We start from the raw sequence: 20,282 nt of genomic DNA, 5'->3' as shown, positions 1-20,282 counted from the left end.
CTCTTCAGAGGCTCTAGCACTGGTCTCTGAGCCTGGATGGAAAAGGAAACGGCTTGCAACAGCAACGCGCGCGCACACACACACAAAAACAAAGAGCCTTTGCAGAACAGCATAGCTAAACACCACATCAAGTATATTAAATCCTCTGCAGGGGTGGTCAACTCCCAAGAGACTGCAGTCTACTTTCAGAATTAAAATCTGGCAGTGATCTACCCCTGGTTTTTTAGGGGTTCAGCTCAAACTTGTTGAGTTTTTTGGGGGAGGAGAGCCCTGTTTTGGGGGGGTTAAGGTGCAGGCTTCTTGGGGAGGGGAGGAAGGCAAGGGAAGTTGGGGTTAAGTCACAAAAACATAGCTATGGATGAAAACAGCCACACAGAGGGAGCTCCGTCTTCCCTTCCTGAGTTCAAACAACAACGGAGGGCGGGACGAGGGGGCAGGGCAGGAGTCAGATTTACCAGTGCAGAGGAAAGGGAGTCAGAGATCGACCGCGGTCTACCAAAAGATCGCGGGGATCTGCCAGTAGATCACAATCGACCTGTTGGACATCCCTGCAGAGGGTTTTGCAGTGTTCTCTGCAGTTGCAGATGCGGGACTGAACAGAAAGTATGGATTCTACACTATCAAAGCACCAATGTTACTTCTTTGTCTAGAGTAGACGGGTCTTGCCAGTTCAGTGCAAAGCTCCCACAATAAGACAGAGGCACACAAATAAATGAAAAGTTAAAATTTCCAGGCCTGTATGAAGCTGGATGGCATTCGCATTACCTTTCAAGGCCTTCAATAAGACTGGCTGAGTTTTCCCAGGGTGGCTGGTCTTCAGCTCTGCTCTGTAGATTCCCCCAAAGCTGCCATTTCTTATAAGCTTCAGTGACTCCCAGGATATTCTCTCATGTGGAATCTCCAGCTCCTTGAAGGTTAAGGCTGCAGTTTTAAGCAAGGAACTCCTGGTTGTCTCATTTAATTGGATGGTAGTATGTTCTGATATGCTGACCGTTTTCCCTGGGCTTTTCTTCTTTTCTGGTACTGGGACATGACCTGTTAGCAAATGTAAAACTTGTGGTGAAACACAGAGTAGGTATTTCCCACTTGCCACCCCTTGCATTTTAGTTTTAGCCATGTACTCTCTAACCCTCTGTTCTGGGAAATATCTTAAAACAGGATTTCAAAAAGACAGATGTTCTTGCAACACAAATAGCCAATATAAAACATTGGCTCTTTTTATTTATCAATAGAAAATCGTTGTTTAAAGAATGCCCCAAAATCATGCATGGCATGCGCCAATGGAACTACCACCACATCCCCAGCTGGTGATTCAGATGCATTCTAGATCAGGCTTCCTCAACCTCGGCGCTCCAGATGTTTTGAGACTACAATTCTCATCACCTCTGACCAGTGGTCCTGCTAGCTAGGGATCATGGGAGTTGTAGGCCAAAAACATCTGGAGGGCCGAGGTTCAGGAAGCCTGGTCTAGATTAACATCATGGTGGAAGAGAACTATGGAAGCTATGTTGAGGCAGCACCGCAACATGAACAGGACTCTTAGTATGAAGGTGGCATGTTCTCAGATCTGTAGGGGTGTGTCAGGTCTTAGGGTATGACTTGAAAATTCAAGACCTTAGTCACCTCAAGGTCTTCAGAGAAAGTACTGTATAGTTGTTTCTGAGCAACTGGTAATCAGAGGAGCACAGCACACGATCCTGGAAGTGGCATATAGGCATTATGACTATCCCTCCAAGTTTCTTTTCCTGCCACCTGGCAATTTTGACAGCTGTCCTTACCTTCTTCTCTGGACTCTGGAGAATCCTGCTGCTTTGCCTTCATGCTCTGGTAATGGAGCCAAAGGATGACACTTAAGATAATGACAAATACCCCTATCAAGAGGACTGGTACAATGATTACTTCAGTCTGATTCTCTCGTACAACTGTCAATGGAAATAGCAAATGATAATAAAGTTATAATAGCTGGTGTTCATCTGGCTCATCACAAGCAGGTGTGCAGCGCAAGAGTTATTCAAGCTGTTCTCTCACTCTCTGCAACAAAAGCATCTCTCACAAGGACAGAAATGACAGGCCAAACGATCTATCAAGTTAAGATTATTCTGGCTTCTCAGACTGCAGCATAGTCATGATAACTTGTGAACATCTTGACCTTGAACATGTTGAAAACAAAACGCTTACTTGCTGTAAGGACCTATGCCTAAAGATAATTTTCAGCTCAAAAGCTTGCAATCTTTTAGAAATGGTGGAAGGGCCATTAAATAAAATGACATTTAATTTATTCCATATTCCATTTTCTGGAAGCCACATGCCCTGACTCCCCAGGGTCCCAATCCACCAGAATTGCTTTTGGGTTTACTGACTTTAGACTTCAGTACATAATTAGTGGGAAACCACAAAATTATAGTACTTTGTTATCCATAGCCATGTATGATTTTTGACTTGTGGAAAGGTCCAGGGAGCATCTCTTTGCTGCTCTTCTCTGCCTTGAAGGTAGCTATTATTATTGTTTTGCCAAGGGCATTGCTTATGAATATATTGTTTAAAATAAACAAATTACCGTTACACATTCTACTTAGTTGTACATATTGAGCTAAGCTGAAAGGGAAGACACAACGCAGGCTAGCACATAAGAAGATGAGAACATGTAAGAACGTTAAGAAGAGCCCGGCTGGATCACATCAAAGGCCCATCTTGCAAGATCGTTTTGATTAAGGAAGGCTGATAGAATTGTCCAACTAAGCCAGAAAACATTTTCTATAAACTATTGATTTGCTGCAGCTCAGCATGCGCGATCTTCCCAGATGTAGAGTGCACTAAAAGAGAGAAAGTCGTTTTCATTCTTACCGCACAGTTCATCATTCTTCTGACAGTCCAGCAGCGTGCGCGAGAGCCTCCTTATTTCTCCTGCCATGTTTGGTGAAATTTGGCCTGCTCTTCATCAGTTGTTGGAGTCCACTACACAAATATAAAGGGTTAAGCAAAAAATGAAAACAAATATGTATTACTGGTGCAAAGTTTTTGAAATTCCAGCAGTGGACATAGGAAAAATACAGATTTCATTGGCATGTACAAAAAAGAGAGAGTACTATGAATTTAGAAATAAAAATTCAAGTTCATTCACATGAGCACTTAAGAAATTGAGTAACAGTACTGTCTAGACTTGAGAGTCCCATGGACTGCAAGAAGATCAAACCTCTCCATTCTGAAGGAAATCAGCCCTGAGTGCTCACTGGAAGGACAGATCCTGAAGCTGAGGCTCCAAGACTTTGGCCACCTCATGAGAAGAGAAGACTCCCTGGAAAAGACCCTGATGTTGGGAAAGATGGAGGGCGCAAGGAGAAGGGGATGACAGAGGACGAGATGGTTGGACAGCGTTCTCGAAGCTACCAGCATGAGTTTGACCAAACTGCGGGAGGCAGTGGAAGACAGGAGGGCCTGGTGTGCTCTGGTCCAGGGGGTCACAAAGAGGCGGACACGACTAAACGACTAAACAACAACGACTAAACGACTAAACAACGACTATACAATTATATAGAAACTGATCAAACAATAGCAACTTGCAGTGCCTAATTAGTACAGCCTACAAGAAGCTAGTTGCTCTACTTCAATGACCATTTTGAATAAGGACCTAAATTTAGCTGAAATTTGGTTGGACACAGCAAATGTTCCAGACCAGGGCTAGGGTACATTTGGCACTCCAGATATTGCTGAACTACAACTCCCATCAGCCTAAGCAAACATGGCCAATGGCCAGGGGTAATGGGAGTTTGAAGGGTTTGAAAACAATTCTGTTACTAGGAATTATCCTTAGCTGTCTAAATGTGCAATGTAAGACCCTTGTGTATGGATCTGTGCTATGCTCTATATGGATCAGCTGTCATTTTGTAATAGTGGTATCTTTCATTTTAGCATGATCGCAAAAATGGAAAGACGGAGGTATTGCAGCTGTTTTACTTTTTCATGTTAGTGGTATTTGCTGTCCCCCTCCTCAAAACCTCAACAAGTCTGAGCTGCCCCCTTTAAAAAAGCTCTACAGCTTTGAGTTGCCCCCCCCCAAATTGGGGGCACTGGGTGAATTTTTGCACCCCAGAGCCGCATATGCTAAAGATGGCCCTGCTATGCCCTGAATCATTTAATATTACCTCCCTGATAATAGAGATTTTTTGGTTTTGAACTCTTTTATTATATTTATTTTCAATTACATTTTCATACCGACATGATGAAAATAATAACACTCTGGTATACATGCAATACTCCTACTCTCATTCCAGTAATCATTACCTGGCCACATTTAACACACTGACACTCATTTAACACTTAAGGCTTTACAATAGTCTGTCTTACACTGGCCTCTGAAACTAACCTGACCATAATAATTTCCCCTTTTGGAAAAATGTTTAATAGAATGTTTAATCTCACAATGGGACTGCTTTTGCTTACAGAACAATGGGTAAGTAGAAAGTAGAAAACCTACATTTTTGGGGAGTGGTTCCTATGTCAGTAAACAGCCAAAGTCAGATAAGGGAAGTCAATAAAGTATCATTCCAAAGCTTTTGAACTCACCCTGTGAACAAACAAGCTAAATAAATCTGCCACATCACAAAGTCACATGCAGTTGTATGCTTGAACAGCTATGTGTAGGCAGTGCACATGCGTACAAAAATGAGGCATGTAGAAGGGTGAAATATGCGAAGAAGGAAATAGATGTTATCTGCATGGCACAAAAGTAATTCTTAAAACATTTACCCTAGCAAGGTGGGGAGTTTTCAGGCTGCAAAATGTCTTGTGACAGAAGCAAAACAAACACAAGATGCAAAGACTTAATTGTTGACTATGAAAGCAGTATCTTTCACCCTTGTCTGTTCTTGGGGGGCAGAACACAAGAGGAGGATTCTTGGAACAGATCAGAAGTCCACATGCAACAGGGCGCAAAAACATCAGCCTCCCTCCCTGCTCATCTCCTTCCATGCCACTGAAGAGTGCCACCCCCAAGTAGCCAATGAGATCCACCTGCCATGAATGTTCCTAATTACATTTATCTCAAGTTATCTAGGCCCGGAGCTGATAGTGAACCCCATGAATTATTTGTGGGAGTAAAAAAAAGTTGGGCTGACCTTGCTGGAAAATCGAAAATTGTAGTTGACTTGACAGTCTCTCCTTGCCTATGAAACCCCCTTCTGCCTTCACCAATGGCTAGGCTAGATGGGCAGGTGTGTGCTTTCAGGAGCCACTAGCCTGAAGGTGCTGTGAGTGCTTTCAGGCCATGGAGTCCAACTCTTCCTGTTCATTTCCAGGCTGGCAAGGAGTGTATACTATTAGTCACTGCTGCCAGCAACAACGAACACTACCAATCTGGCAGCAGGAAAGGTCAGTGTCTGAATATGTCGCCAGTTTGGTCCTGTACTTGGAAGACACAGCTGCCAAACAGTCCTAAGCCTTCCCCCCAAATTTGGGGCAGGGTGGTGGTGGGGATCGCTGCCCACTGCTGAAGCTTCCAAGTTGGGAGGAAGTCTGGATGTTTGTCAAGCTCATCAAATGAAGACTCTATACAGTTGTCACAAGAGGATTTGCTACTATTAGTGGCAGTAGTTGTAGTAGTGGACGCGGGTGGCGCTGTGGTCTAAACCACTAAGCCTCTTGGGCTTGCCGATTAGAAGGTTGGCGGTTCCAATCCCTGTGACGGGGTGAGCTCCCGTTGCTCTGTCTCAGCTTCTGCCAACCTAGCAGTTTGAAAGCACACCAGAACCAGTAGATAAATAGGTACCACTGTGGTGGGAAGGTAAACAGCATTTCAATGCGCTCTGGCACTCGTCATGGTGTCCCGTTGTGCCAGAAGCGGTTTAGTCATGCTTGCCACATAACCCTGAAAGCTGTCTGTGGACAAACGCCGACTCCCTCGGCCTGAAAGTGAGATGAGCGCCGCAACCCCATAGTTGCCTTTGACTGGACTTAACCATCCAGAGGTCCTTTACCATATATATATATATATATATATATATATATATATATATACATATATATACATACACACTGCACCTTTCCCCTGATGGGACTTACAGTGGCTTACAAATAAAAACAAGGATCATAGTTGTTGTTGTTGTTTAGTCATTTAGTCATGTCTGACTCTTCGTGACCCCCTGGACCAGAGCACGCCAGGCACTCCTGTCTTCCACTGCCTCCCGCAGTTTGGTCAAACTCATGCTGGTAGCTTCGAGAACACTGTCCAACCATCTCGTCCTCTGTCGTCCCCTTCTCCTTGTGCCCTCCATCTTTCCCAACATCAGGGTCTTTTCCAGGGAGTCTTCTCTTCTCATGAGGTGGCCAAAGTCTTGGAGCCTCAGCTTCAGGATCTGTCCTTCCAGTGAGCACTCAGGGCTGATTTCCTTCAGAATGGAGAGGTTTGATCTTCTTGCAGTCCATGGGACTCTCAAGAGTCTCCTCCAGCACCAGAATTCAAAAGCATCCATTCTTGGGCGATCAGCCTTCTTGATGGTCCAGCTCTCACTTCCATACATCACTACTGGGAAAACCATGGCTTTAACTATACGGACCTTGGTTGGCAAGGTGATGTCTCTGCTTTTTAAGACGCTGTCTAGGTTTGCCATCGCCTTTCTCCCAAGGAGCAGGCGTCTTTTAATTTCGTGGCTGCTGCCACCATCTGCAGTGATCATTGAACCCAAAAAAGTAAAATCTCTCACTGCCTCCATTTCTTCCCCTTCTATTTGCCAGGAGGTGATGGGCCCAGTGGCCATGATCTTAGCTTTTTGATGTTGAGCTTCAGACCATATTTTGCGCTCTCCTCTTTCACCCTCAATAAAAGGTTCTTTAATTCCTCCTCACTTTCTGCTATCAAGATTGTGTCATCTGCATATCTGAGGACCCAATCATCTTTAGGCTGTTTGAGGTTTCTCCCTTCCTTTGTGTTTGTTTGTTTGTTTGTTTGTTTGTTTGTTTGTTTGTTTTGAGGTGAGAGTTCTTGGGGGGGGGGACTCATGTGTGCCCAATCCCAGTAGCATCAAATCCTTATTTTCCCCCACTGGTGTCTATGGGCAACTAACTCTTTATTCAGCTCCCAGGGAATTTAAAAATAACTTCTCAGTGTTTACCAGGTTGTGACCTAGATGGTTTTTCTTCCTGCCCTTTTATCTGCAGATCTGCATATCTCTGTTCTCCCCTTCCAACCATTCCATTCTATTTCTCCTTCCACCCAAGTGGTAAGGTCTCTCTCCCCCCCCCCCCCACATCTCAGTTCTGTGCCACTGAATTATTATTAGGTCATTTGAGAAATAAACATTCCTGAAGTCCTTCCATTTGTGAATACCGTGAGTAGGGCCATGTAACACTTTTGAGGTGTTATAATCTAACGAACATCTTTGAAACAGGAACTTATCCAGAACCCTGCCTGTTGTCAGCTACTTAGAGCAGGGGTGCTGTTGTTTAGTTGTTTAGTCGTGTCCGCCTCTTCATGCCCCCATGCACCAGAGCACGCCAGGCACTCCTGTCTTCCACTGCCTCCCTCATGCTGGTCGCTTCGAGAACACTGTCCCATCATCTCATCCTCTGTCGTCCCCTTCTCCTAGTGCCCTCCATCTTTCCCAACATCAGGGTCTTTTCCAGGGAGTCTTCTCTTCTCATGAGGTGGCCAAAGTCTTGGAGCCTCAGCGTCAGGATCTGTCCTTCCAGTGAGCACTCAGGGCTGATTTCCTTAAGAATGGATAAGTTTGATCTTCCTGCAGTCCATGGGACTCTCAAGAGTCTCCTCCAGCACCAGAATTCAAAGGTATCAATTCTTCGGCGATCAGCCTTCTTTGTGGTCCAGCTCTCACTTCCATACATCACTACTGGGAAAACCAGAGCTTTTACTAAAGGATCACTACAAACCATTAAAAAACAACTGAACATTAATGAATTACAACTGTTGTTTCGGTTTATAGACTTTAAAAGCTCCTTCACAAGGACTTGGGTGGTTCTGTTTTTTGTTTTTACTTATATTATTGAGTAACTTTGGTTAAGTACTATGTAAACTGAGGGTGCTATATAAACAACAAATGATCTAAAAAAAAAGAACTTCAAAAACATGTAGACTGGACTGAGTTTGTTGTGCCCCTGATACCTTGCAGGCCCTCAGCACATTTCCAGACCCAATTCTAAAGGTCCTCCTATTCCTCCCCCTCCTTATTTAAAGTCAGTGAGATTGCACAATCCACATATTCATCAGAAGAGTCTCTTTGTTTCACATAATAGTACAAAAATAACCTCAGAACTATTTTTACAAGCATTTTTTGAAAAGTCAAGTCAAGTTTATGTGCATCTTTTCTGAAGAGGCATTCAAAGTGGGTTCACAACAACAACATTGAGTTCGTGACAAAGAGTAATGCAGTTTTTTTAAAAAGGACAGATCCTAGGATGACTGAAGCAAACCATAATGTCTAGAATGGCCCAGCTGTACCAGAATAATCTAAGATAAGCGGACACAAGCCATGCTTCTGCAATGGGGGGGGGGGGGAATCAGATAAAAACACATGAAGTAAAAAGAAACATCACTGCAAATGATGTAGATAAAGGCAAATGCTACAAGCATGATGTTAAGCTCTTTGTGCATCGCAGACAAACACAACAGCCACCTGTGAACTGTTTGGTGACAAAAGCAGAGTTCATTGTCTCCATGTTACATTGTTCCTAATATAGGAGTTACCATCTGCTTCTCCACCAAATATTTGTGCATGCAAGCTGCACACTGTACTGTATACTTTTGATGATTTCATATGTCCAGTGTAAAGATATATGAAATACATTATTTTTTATCAATCTAATGCCATTTCAAGATAGAAAACAAATAATGACTAAACATTACTTTGGCACTCCAAAATGATGCAAATGAAAACATTTTAAACAGGAATAATAATGACTTTCGCCATGTTTCCAAGTTATTAGGTATAAAATAAACAAACGGTATTCACAATCTAATCTGTAATCCGTCCATGGTTAACATTTGCATGCACGCGTGCGCACACACACACACCTTCCCATAAGAAGAATCTGTGATTGCATAAATGCATTAAAGAGAGCTGTGAACATTAATCACAGAAAAACGGAAGAAATTTCTAATCCTTAAAAAGTGGGATGCATAAACCTACCCATAAAGTAATCAAAGTAATGGTTTACAGTTCTATATTCAGAATAGTTTCAACGATTAAAGTCAATATTACCAAAAAAAAACTTCTAAAGGGAAGTTTTAGAAAGTTATGCAATAGAATCAGAAGCATTCATCCAAAGACCTGTAGTCAATCCAGTTTACTAGTTTATTAATAATTAAAACTTCCACCATTTGCAAAGTGATCTGTTATATCTCAGGCCAGTTTCTGCTAAACTAATTATCAGCATATGTGATACAATAAAACAGTTCTATGAAGGAAAGCAATTTAGTGCTGATTTAGAGGTGATGTTTTCAAAAAAAGCCCTTACCAAGGTAGGAGCTGCACTTGGCGGTAAGGTATCTGAAAAGCTCTTATCTATGCGCTGGCCCGGGTGCGTGCAGCTTTTGCACATCAATATTCTATTGCCCAAGTAGTCACAGCAACACTTCCTCATATTTTTATCTAGATACTATATAAACAATTTCCATTCACCAACGTCCCCTGAGCATGAACAGATGCAAGTGGATAGGACAAGGCTGTGTTGATCTCCTGGCTGAACTGCTATATATGTGCTTGAATGTTTGTTTTAAAAGACGAAGGCTTGGATCTACCCCAGAAGGACACTGACTACACCTTTAGCAAACTTACCTGTGTAGACAAGAACTTTTCCATTCTGAATGCTCTAATGCTTTTGTTTGAACATGCCCATCTATTGTGGATTAGGAGAAAACGTAACACAGTTTCAAGAGCAGACCTTTACTCACAGCAGGTGAGTCCAAGCACTTCCTTCTCACAGTTTCATAAACAGTACCAGTTTGAAAAGTTGCCTACTCTAGGCTGCAACTCCAGGGCACAACCACATATGTTTCTGTAGATTTCTTCTCCATGGATGACAGCAGCAATTACTGTATTCTAAATCAACTGAGAAGAAAGCTAGCAGGTTAAGTGCTAGGAATAATTCCCTAGATTATCTAAGCAGTTTGGCAATGGAAGACGCTGCCCAGTGAAGTGTTCCAATTTCCTTCAAGGGTTCCATGTAAAACCTGCTCAACATGCCTCTCTTATTTACACCCTTTGAGGCTAATTCACTTTGCAACCACCGCTTGAAGCTATTCTTTCTCGGATACCAATACTAACACTTCAAATAATAGATAGGTAGCCGTGTTGGTCTGCCATAGTCAAAATAAAAAAGAATCTGAAAAGAAAGAATAAAGAATAAAAAAGAATCTGAAAAAGTATCTGAAGAAGTGTGCTTGCACACGAAAGCTCATACCAAGAACTAACTTAGTTGGTCTTAAAGGTGCTACTGGAAGGATTTTTTTACTTCAAATAATAGTCTGCAAGATTGAGAAAACAGAAACCACACAGCAAAACTTTGAAGGTATTACAAAGCTTGTCAGAATTCATCAACACCTTGAAAACTGGAACCAATTATTGATTATGTGTCATTAACCTAGCAACTACTCCTTCTCCCCCCTGCCACTGCAGGATTTTCTGATATCTCTAACCTGCTGCCTTGTAGCCTGTCCAAGGCTATGATTACTGAGTTATGTTTCTGGGTCCAGAAGTTCTCTGCTGGTGATACATGCCATTCTGACCCATTACTCTTCATTACTCATTCAGTTCTTTTGAACTCTGTCCTCGAATGGGATCATGCTATTTTATTTGTATCATAGGTTATGCATTGGTTAAGCCAGTATTTCAGGTTCCTGCCAACACGCACAACTAGGAAAAAAGTATATTGCTCCGGCAGAGCAGTCTCTCTTATTCTGGGGAAGTCAGAAGTTTCTCAATTACAAAAGATAAGCCTGGCAGAAACATGGGATGATAGCAAAGGCAGTTGATCTTTTCTAGTCTCCCAGGATATAACTGCACTCTGCAATGAAAACATGGGTTCCCCAGCTCCATGTTTCCTTTGGAATGTTAATATAGGGGAGGCATTTGCAAAAGAGAATCAGAACGTAGAGTTACTTAAATCTGCTTATTCTGCCTGAGAATTCTTCCTGTCATATGTTCTGATCATTTTTTTTATTTTTTATTTAATAAACAGAGATAGCAGGAAATCTGGTTCTGGGTGAAACCAATTGGTGCAGAGTGCAGTGAAATGGAATTTACAAACAAGAATTGGTCCCTCATGCAAACTGCTTCCCTTTCATTTTGTGACATTCTGGTTTAGAATCATGTTCAAATACTTGACATAAATCCACAATCTACCCCCAACAGGCCCAAAGAACATTTTATATCAAATTTATTCTGATGAGAAAAGGTCTCATTGGAGAGGCTGAGCACAAACGATGGTTAGAGGCAGCCCAACCTTCCTCCAAAGCAACACTCCATCCCAGTACCGCCTTCACACATCTCTGATAAAGTTTCTCAGTCCTTACCACAAATCCTATTCTTCTTATATTTGGACTCCTAAGGGCTCCCTCCACAACGTTGTCAGTCGGCACATCCCTTCTTCATTCATCACCGCATAGCAAGATCCCAGAACAAAGAGTCTTTCTCGATCCTGACTTAAAGATTCTTGTTCCACCGCAATGCTAGAAGTCATTTCCTCAGCCACATCGATTAGCATATCATCCCCCTATGAACAGGTTATGCAGGTGTGCAGCAACATATTTGTTCAGCTACGTAGTTACGAGGAGGCAGTGGCTGCTTTGCAGCAGGAAATGGTGCTCTCTGTTGTATGTAGCACACAGCGTCTTTCACTGTCAATAACCATGTGAAAATAAAAAAAATCCTTCCAGTAGCACCTTTAAGACCAACTAAGTTAGTTCTTGGTATGAGCTTTCGTGTGCAAGCACACTTCTTCAGTGTATCTGAAGAAGTGTGCTTGCACACGAAAGCTCATACCAAGAACTAACTTAGTTGGTCTTAAAGGTGCTACTGGAAGGATTTTTTTTATTTTGACTATGGCTGACCAACACGGCTACCTATCTGTAACAATAACCATGTGAGAAATTTCCCAGTCAGCAATGTGGAAGACAGGCTTCACTCACAGGTTACTTTAAGCCAACAAGCTTACAATGTAAAAGACATGCCGCAGAAGGAAGAAGGGATGAGGAGGGAAGACAAAAACCAGGCAGCTCAGGCAGCAGTTGCGTGTCGAGGTCCCCAGGTCCACCCCAATAACTCACACATCACACAGAAGTTTTTGTTTAAGATTTTTGGCATAATTTTGGCCACAACTTTATTAAAATACAAATTTGTGAGTGGTTGCGTAGGCATTGGTTGCGACTATCTGCCCCCACCATGGGGGACAGACTGACATTCCGCACGATGCGAAAGTCAGAATGGGGGAATACACTTGGGGGTTACGCGGAGCAGGGAACCTGCCCTCACCCCAAATGCAACCAGCTCAGGCAGCAGTTATCAAAGCTTCAAATTGTGATGAATCTGTGGTGTAAGACACCCTGAATTCTGGATGAAGTTAGTGTTAGAACTGAATTAAAGTTGGAATGTTAGAACCAGGAAATAAGCAGACGCCTGCGTTTTTACAATAGACCCAAGTGGTAGGATGGACTCACTGATAAGCCTGTCTCCAACTTTGCGGGTGTGAGGAATTCTACTTTTTGAAATATGGCAACCCCACTCCCTCCCTCCCTCAGGGGATAAAAGCCAAGGGTTTAGTCTAACGGGTTAGAGTTTAGAATGGCAGTTAGGAGTTAAGGAACAGTTACTAAGCAGTGGGCTGGAGAGAAAGTAAAAAAAGCAGAAAGTCTGTTCTGAATCCAATGGCTGTGGCTATGGGAGAGGTCAGTACCTCTTGGAAAGTGATGCTGGAGAGCCTTCCATTGGATTGCATATATGTGTAAATAAACCACGTATCATAAAGACACCACAGATTCCACTGTGCCTCATTATTCCAAAAGGAAACACATACCCTGGTAAGCTTGCTTAGTATCCCTTGATTCTCACACTGCTGCGGAGACTGGGTTGGCGTGTAACAATATTATTATAGTTAATGAACACGAGGAACAGAAACAGTTGACGGAGAGGAGACGCTTGAAGGGCTGGGGTGGCCTTGCTTCCTAGGTTTCTTCCTCTGCTGCAGATGGATGGCATGGTTGTCTCAAGATTACATCTGATGGAGGAGCGTTCCTTCTCATGGAAAGCAATCTAACTCTTTCAGTTACCGTGCCACACAATGCCACACACCCGTTTCAAAATAAAAAAGAGACTTGCAAATGACCTGTGAATCTGCTGGCCCCCCAAAGTCCCCAGGGTGCTGCCATGAGTGCCTGCCAGGATAGTTGCTCGCCTCTCCCCCAAATTACCATTTTTGTTGTTGTTTAGTCGTTTAGTCGTGTCCGACTCTTCATGACCCCCTGGACCAGAACATGCCAGGCCCTCCTGTCTTTCACTGCCTCCCGCAGTTTGGTCAAACTCATGCTGGTCGCTTTGAGAACACCGTCCCACCATCTCGTCCTCTGTTGTCCCCTTCTCCTTGTGCCCTCCATCTTTCCCAACATCAGGGTCTTTTCCAGGGAGTCTTCTCTTCTCATGAGGTGGCCAAAGTCTTGGAGCCTCAGCTTCACAATCTGCCCTTCCAGTGAGCACTCAGGGCTGATTTCCTTCAGAATGGAGAGGTTTGATCTTCTTGCGGTCCATGGGACTCTCCAGAGTCTCCTCCAGCACCAGAATTCAAAAGCATCCATTCTTTGGCAATCAGCCTTCTTTATGGTGCAGCTCTCACTTCCATACATCACTACTGGGAAAACCATGGCTTTAACTATACGGACCTTTGTTGGCAAGGTGATGTCTCTGCTTTTAAGATGCTGTCTAGGTTTGTCATTGCTTTTCTCCCAAGGAGCAGGCGTCTTTTAATTTCGTGACTGCTGTCACCATCTGCAGTGATCATGGAGCCCAAGAAAGTAAAACCTCTCACTGCCTCCATTTCTTCCCCTTCTATTTGCCAGGAGGTGATGGGCCCAGTGGCCAGGATCTTTGTTTTTTTGATGTTGAGCTTCAGACCATATTTTGCGCTCTCCTCTTTCACCCTCAATAAAAGGTTCTTTAATTCCTCCTCACTTTCTGCCATCAAGATTGTGTCATCTGCATATCTGAGGTTGTTGATATTTATTTTTATTTTTAAAAGGCCATATTAAAATGGCTCCTGCCCCTTCTCCGGCTGCCCACAGTCCCTTGCTAGGCCTTTTCTGCCCCCGCCCACGCCCATTGTAACTGGGCAGCGCTAGGCCTTGGGATTGGCTGGAAGGGAGAAGGGCCAGTGGCGGCTGAGCTGTGCCCAGGTTTGTGCAGCTGTCTGCTGGAGGGGGAAGGTAGGAAAGTGGGGGGATGCGGCCTTGTGGGGTCGGATGAAGGGAGAGAGGAAAAGGGGCTGCTTGGGGCCGGGGCCTTGGGGAACGAGAGAGGGCCGTCGAAAGCAGGATGAGGAGAAAGGAAAGGGACGGCGTGTGTTGGTTGTCCACTTGCGTATTGTGAAGTAGGGGAAATAGGATGGCTTACAAATTTCCATCTCCCATGCTGGGCCTGCGCTTCGCCGCCAAAGCACCCTTTCCCTTATTAATGGATCAATTAATTACATTTTTATACTGCCCTTTTCCCGAAGATCCCAGGCCGGTGGGCAACGGAAAAGTACAAAAAGAGAATACAAAATAAACAATAAAAACTAACCAAATACCGCCCCCCCCTCCACGAAGCCGCAGCTTGGTCCCTTAGCCCAAGGCCTGGATGAAGAGAAACTGAAATAGATGTTTGTGAAGGCCCCAGGCGAGCCTCCCTGGGGAGAGCAGCCCACAGACGGAGCCACCACAGAAAAGGCCTGGCTGTGTGGTGCTGCCCTCTGGGATGGAGGCCTGGCTAAATGTGAGGGGACATAAAATATAAGGCGCTTCGGAGGCTTCCCTCTCCTCTCCCCTTCTCTGTGTCCTGGGAAACCAGGCCCGGTGATATTTGGGTGCTATATAAATTTTAATAATAATAATAATAATAATAATAATAATAATAATAATATGGTATGCTGAGGAGGGAAAGCACTACCACAGGGGGAAGGTCTGGCTGCTCCTGACCAGGCCCAGCTGCGCCCGACAATGTATTTCCTCCATAAGAAGCAGTGTAAAACGCTCTGAGGTGTTTTTTGCTTTTTTTAACCAAGTGGTGTATAATTTTTAATGGAAATAAAATACGTCTCGGGGGGGGGGCAGTGTTGGCATCAAGGAGGAGGCACCATTGGCCCAAATGGGCTGAAAACAGCCTCTCATTGTCAGTTATTCATGTCTGCTACAATAGCGGCCCCAAAATGGAAGGACAACAAAGTACCAACAAAGAGGAAGAATGGCAAGTTAAACTTATGGAATACGCAGACATGGCGAAACTTACAGGAAGACTTAGAGACAATGACAATAGAGACTTTTAAAAAGATTGGGAACCGTTTATGCTGTATTTACAGAAACGTCATAAAGAATTAGTGGACTCATGAGTAGGGTTTGAGTAAACACTTGCAATTAAGAAAACAAAGGGAAAGGTTAAGAAACAACAACTTGGAAATTAAGCAGAAGTAGCAAATATTCAAATAACCGGAAGGGGAAGTTGAGGGAAGTCATAAGGGTGTGTGTGTGGGGAAATATTTGGATTCTTTAATTATTATTCTTTAATTATTTTCTTTAATTATCTTTCTTTTATATGATAAATGTGTGGAATATTAAATTGTGTATATATATATATATATATATATATATATATAATAGTGTATATATGCACACACCTATATATATATATCATCGGCCAGTTTCACAGGGAGGACGGGGTTGACCTCTTGACTGGATGGAGACATTGGGGTTCCTGAGGCTTTTCCGGGGAGAAGGGGCAGAGGGGAAGGAGCTTCCTAGCCCTCACCCCCACAAGTGTCCCATGGGGATGTGTGTGGGTTTGCAGGCTCCTAGCGTTGAGGAACAAGGCGGAGAGAGGACCCCCAAGATGGCAGCTGAGCAGGAGGCTAAGCTAGGCAGGCATGCGATGGGAAGGGAAGGGAAGAGAATGTGCTCCGTGTAGGTTGGTTGCGAGGAGCTGAGGAGCACGGGGGTGCCTCCATCTCCCCTGGCTAGTCTTTCAATAATAATAATAATAATAATAATAATAATCTGAATTTATATCATCATCATCAAGTGTATTTGTATGCCACTTTCCCGCAGAATCGTGCTCAAAGTGGAGTACAACATGCCAGATGAACAGCACTAAATATAACAATTCAAAAATAATAGGATGAACACTTAAAAATAATCAGCATCGCTGTACCAATTTGGAAGTGTAATTATGGGATGGGATGAAGGGAAGGAGTGGAGAAAGGGGCTTAGGGAGAGAACGGTTGGTAGTTTTAGCAGATGCAATACTGACTGTACAAAATTGAAGACAATGGAAATTGGCTGTTGAGAAGCACTTTTTAGAGTGTTCAAAGCACTCCACAATTTCCCCAGTCCTTAAAAAACAATCCTGGAGGGCAAGTATATTTGTCCCTGTATTATAGATGCAGGAGATGAAGTGGAAAGTGGCAAATCCAAAGTCCCATAGCGAGTTCAGAGCTGAAGTTCAAGCCATGGACTCCTTGAATGGTTTCTGAAACCAGCTGTATTTATTATTTTATTTCAAATATTCATATCTTGCCCTTTCACAATATTAAACAAAATCCATCCTATGGTTTTAAAGATGGGATCATTCAGGTTTTTTGTAGAGTATTGTGAATGTGTTAGGTAATACGGTTCCCTCTCTGGTCATCTTCCCTTGAAGTGTTTCCAAAAGGAAAGTTTTCTCTAGAACCCGCTGTTCTTGCAGAGATCCCTTATGAAGTCCGTACATTAGAGCTTTTATGAGGAACCTTTTGAATCTACCGTGAAACTTTCAGCTTTTCAGCTTTTGTTTTGGATGGCCATAATTCCCTGGCCCTAATCCAACAATGGCTCTCTGCCACCTCTCTGCCTGATGCAGGCAGTATTTTTGGCAAGATTTCACTTCCACAAGCATAGTATAAAACAAAAACAGTTTGAGATCTGGAGTTTCTGAAGTTAAGCATTTAAATTATTGTCAGCATCATCTTCTTCAAAGTGATTTAGTGTCTATCTTTTTCAGCCCTGATAGATGAATTTATTGTTTAAGCTAGGGTGCCTAACTGGTATTGTAGCCAAAAATTCAAGTACTGCACTTAAAATATATTCTCTTTGGCACTTGGGGACTACTTACTAGGGATGCTTGTTTGTTTGCTTGTGACTAATATACTTATTTGATTTTATTCTACATTTACTGTGGTAATTGAGGTTTTTTTCCCCATGTGCCCACTATTGCACAGCTGTCAAGAGGTATAATTTTGCAATCTGAAGTGTTAGAAGTTAAGTGTTTTGATCTTTACTTTGACACATAAGAAGTGCTCTGATTTTCAGAAGTATTGAATTAATCATTTAAGTTCATTTTCTCTAAACATACTTGTAGCCCCCCCCCCGCAAGTATTCAATATTTTATATCCATTCATCCAAAATTCATTGGGGTGTTTTGCAGTCTTTTTTTGGGGGGGGAAGGGTGAAAATTACAATTTTCTGATTTTGGTCCAGTTGTATAAAGTGTTTACTCAGTCACAACAACAATGGGAAGGACCCTGAAGACCCTATTCTGGCTTCTGCAGCGGGGTGGAACTATTGGACCCAATCCATAGACTGTGCTAAGACACCAGCTGCATTTAGTTCCTCCTCATGCTCAAATCTTTTGATATGCAATGTTCATTATAAGAACTTGTAACTTTTAAGAACAGAAGATGAGCTCATCTGGTCTAGCCTGAGACCCCTGGGTATAGAGTGGTATATAAATAATAATAATAATAATAATAATAATAATAATAATAATGGCATCCTGTTATCAACCACTGAGAACTGGTGCCTGAGTTTGCTTGTTTTCCTACTCCCTGTTGAAGCCTGTGGGCTGGGACTGTCTACTTACTGTTCTTACTGGCCTTCACCTACAGTAAGCTGCTCTGGGACACTTTGCCTGAAGATGAGGGTAGAAATGCTTAAAATATACAAAACGTTCTCTTCTATACCATGCAATTATTAAAAGAGTGTAAGAACATTCTGTGTGCTTTAAACATAGGTTTCACAAAGTTGTACTGCCACTCATCACTTCCTTCTTCCCTGTTAGATGGCCAAATGTGAACCCTGTGAAAGAAATTACGACAACATGGTAAAAATGCTTGAGGATCTGAACAGGGATTTAGAGAAGCTCCTGGAAGACATGGAAAAACTATCAGGTGTGGTACTATTCCTGCAGAGGATTTATGTGTTGCTAATTATATCCCCCTGAGCCACCAAGGGAGAAATTAGTGTGCAGATTACAATGCTCATCCAGGATCCATTAAATCTGATGTGAGGGTCTGATGCTCATCCACATCTGAGTATAACTAATCAATACATGCAATTAAGAGCTGAATAAGTTCTGTAGTGTCAGGACAGGAACATGCTAAACTGCTTGGGCATATGTCCGTAGAAACTGTAGATTACTTATACAGTTGCTACTGTATAAGTACTATTCATTAGAAAAATTGCTAATTTAAGCACCTTTAAGTATGCTCTCTATTTCTTTCCACAAAGCATTGATTTTTCAGGTCTCACAGAACAGACAATAACAAAACCCCAACGTAACAATTATCCCTTTCAAGATGCTACCATTCTTTTGAATGCTGAGTTCCTAACTATAAGAATAACCAATGGACAGAATTACTTGTTTTTATAGTATCCTGTCAAATATGACAAGAAAGATTTTCCTGGTAGAATATAATGAATTAGAGCTAAATTACACATTGATTTTTGTGAACATAGATTTGAACCTGCAGGGAGAAGAGCAGTGTGAGGGTGGGTTTCAAACATGGAACTGGGTGGAGAGAGGATTTAAATCTTATCCACCACTTCTCTTCTCTCAGGTTACTTTCTAAAGAGGTTTTTCAGTTCAAGGACAGGTTGTCAAACTACTATAGACTTCAAATGGATTCTTTTTTTTAAAAAAAAACACCCTGGAATCTTTATAGAGAGGATTGCAATGGCACAAAGAAAGTCAAATACTGATCGAGCCTCTTGGATAATTAAACAATGCCTCAGAACCTAATCTAGGTTTTGATGTGAGACAATATTTGCAGGAGTTCTATTACAGATTCATTCAAACATTTCCACTAATTAGTACATACTTTTAAAAAAAACCTATTCTCAGCCAGATTGGATAAAAACGGCAAGCTAGCTGTCATAAATAGCATTAGGTTGTTCTGCCACCATGGTCTAGTTAACTTGAAAAATAACATTTAAATTACTGAATGTGCCCTATAACAGCGATTCTCAAACTTGGCTGAGATTTGCTGCACAGGTGGGTAGGGGTGATGAAAAGTGTGTGTTGTGGGGGGTTAAGATCACAATGCAAACAGAGCCATCCTCCCGTCATCTGGGAGGATCTTCATTAATCTATATTTTTTTGTGGGCAGGGGGAAGGACAGCTGCTTTTGCTATTATTGCAGTCTGATTTGGGAAAACTCGCTGATTTGTTTTAATAATTCCCTATGCACATTTTTTTTTTGGGGGGGGGAATTATATTGCTTTTCTAATGCAAGTGTTGGATGAGTGGCCCCACCCCACAGATATGTACACCCAGAAGCAGCATGTCATTCTTCCCTGAGGGTCAATGATGTTGTGGAAAGCTGTCAATGAGTAAACTAGTTAGTTATTGCAGTGAGTGCAGCACTGGTTTGAAACTTAAAAGTGTATTTGAAGAGGTATTTAGTCTCAGAGCTGGCGACTCTTCCGTTTTGTTATCAGTTTCATCTTTTCCTTCTCATCCGTGCCACTGCAACAAATCTCATCAAATTAGTGACGCTGCATTTTGCACCCTGTCCCAGTGCAGGCTACATGGATGGCTTATGATATGGTGGTGATGCGTGCTAACCCAGACTTGGCCAACTCTATGAGACGACTGGAAGATGCTTTTCTCACCTGTAAGGAAGAAATGGAGAAGAACTGGCAAGAAATGTTGAAGGAAACGAAGGGTGCTGAACAAAAGCAAGAATGAATGGCTTCTAAACTCCCGGTGGAAATACAAGCCTTGGAAGCGTTGATCTTGACCAATCACTTGGTTCAGTGGTTATTTTAAAATTCATTTTAAAGA

At 42.6% G+C, this 20,282-nt stretch overlaps 2 protein-coding genes and 1 long non-coding RNA gene across 17 annotated transcripts in view; 2 read left to right on the top strand and 1 right to left on the bottom strand.

The window, feature by feature from the left end:
* Positions 1–14,893, bottom strand: part of STYK1 (serine/threonine/tyrosine kinase 1) — a 26,942-nt gene extending 12,049 nt beyond the window's left edge. For 2 of the 10 annotated variants that reach the window (XM_080987197.1, XM_080987204.1), the window contains exons 1-4: positions 11,522–11,672; positions 2,845–2,955; positions 1,779–1,922; positions 766–1,035 (exon numbers count right to left, since the gene is read on the bottom strand). In XM_080987197.1, the coding sequence (XP_080843323.1) occupies positions 766–1,035; positions 1,779–1,922; positions 2,845–2,911 (481 nt within the window). In that variant the 5' untranslated portion in view covers positions 2,912–2,955; positions 11,522–11,672. Of the gene's footprint in view, positions 1–765; positions 1,036–1,778; positions 1,923–2,844; positions 2,956–9,465; positions 9,571–9,785; positions 9,925–11,521; positions 11,679–13,020; positions 13,534–14,774 lie in introns of those variants that run through there. The other 8 variants (XM_080987203.1, XM_080987201.1, XM_080987200.1 and 5 more) reach the window with 8 other exon arrangements.
* LOC308466473 overlaps positions 1–20,282 on the top strand; it is an 88,093-nt gene that overhangs the window by 7,870 nt on the left and 59,941 nt on the right. The window lies entirely within an intron of this gene.
* SYCE3 (synaptonemal complex central element protein 3) lies at positions 9,671–20,282 on the top strand. 6 transcript variants are annotated; one of them, XM_080987266.1, is made up of 3 exons: positions 9,671–9,906; positions 18,279–18,387; positions 20,017–20,282. In XM_080987266.1, exons 1-3 carry the CDS (start codon positions 9,715–9,717, stop codon positions 20,184–20,186), a joined length of 471 nt encoding a protein of 156 aa, XP_080843392.1. In that variant the 5' UTR covers positions 9,671–9,714; the 3' UTR covers positions 20,187–20,282. The 6 variants fall into 6 exon arrangements, with proteins under 6 accessions (XP_080843392.1, XP_080843396.1, XP_080843395.1 ...); XM_080987270.1 differs by lacking the exon at positions 9,671–9,906 and adding an exon at positions 14,267–14,389; XM_080987269.1 differs by lacking the exon at positions 9,671–9,906 and adding an exon at positions 14,275–14,419.

The sequence above is a fragment of the Podarcis pityusensis genome, assembly GCF_964106645.2.
Source record: "Podarcis pityusensis genome assembly, chromosome: 17".
Taxonomy (NCBI): Eukaryota; Metazoa; Chordata; class Lepidosauria; order Squamata; family Lacertidae; genus Podarcis; species Podarcis pityusensis.
Note: the sequence above shows the minus strand (reverse complement) of the source record. Positions and strands in the feature narration are given on the sequence as shown.

Excerpts from the sequence above, each read along its gene's own strand:
- SYCE3 (XM_080987266.1), top strand. The coding sequence starts at position 9,715 with ATGTTTGTTTTAAAAGACGAAGGCTTGGATCTACCCCAGAAGGACACT. Across the intron at positions 9,907-18,278 it reads CAGACCTTTACTCACAGCAG|ATGGCCAAATGTGAACCCTG; the intron begins GTGAGTCCAAGC and ends CTTCCCTGTTAG. Across the intron at positions 18,388-20,016 it reads AGACATGGAAAAACTATCAG|TGCAGGCTACATGGATGGCT; the intron begins GTGTGGTACTAT and ends ACCCTGTCCCAG.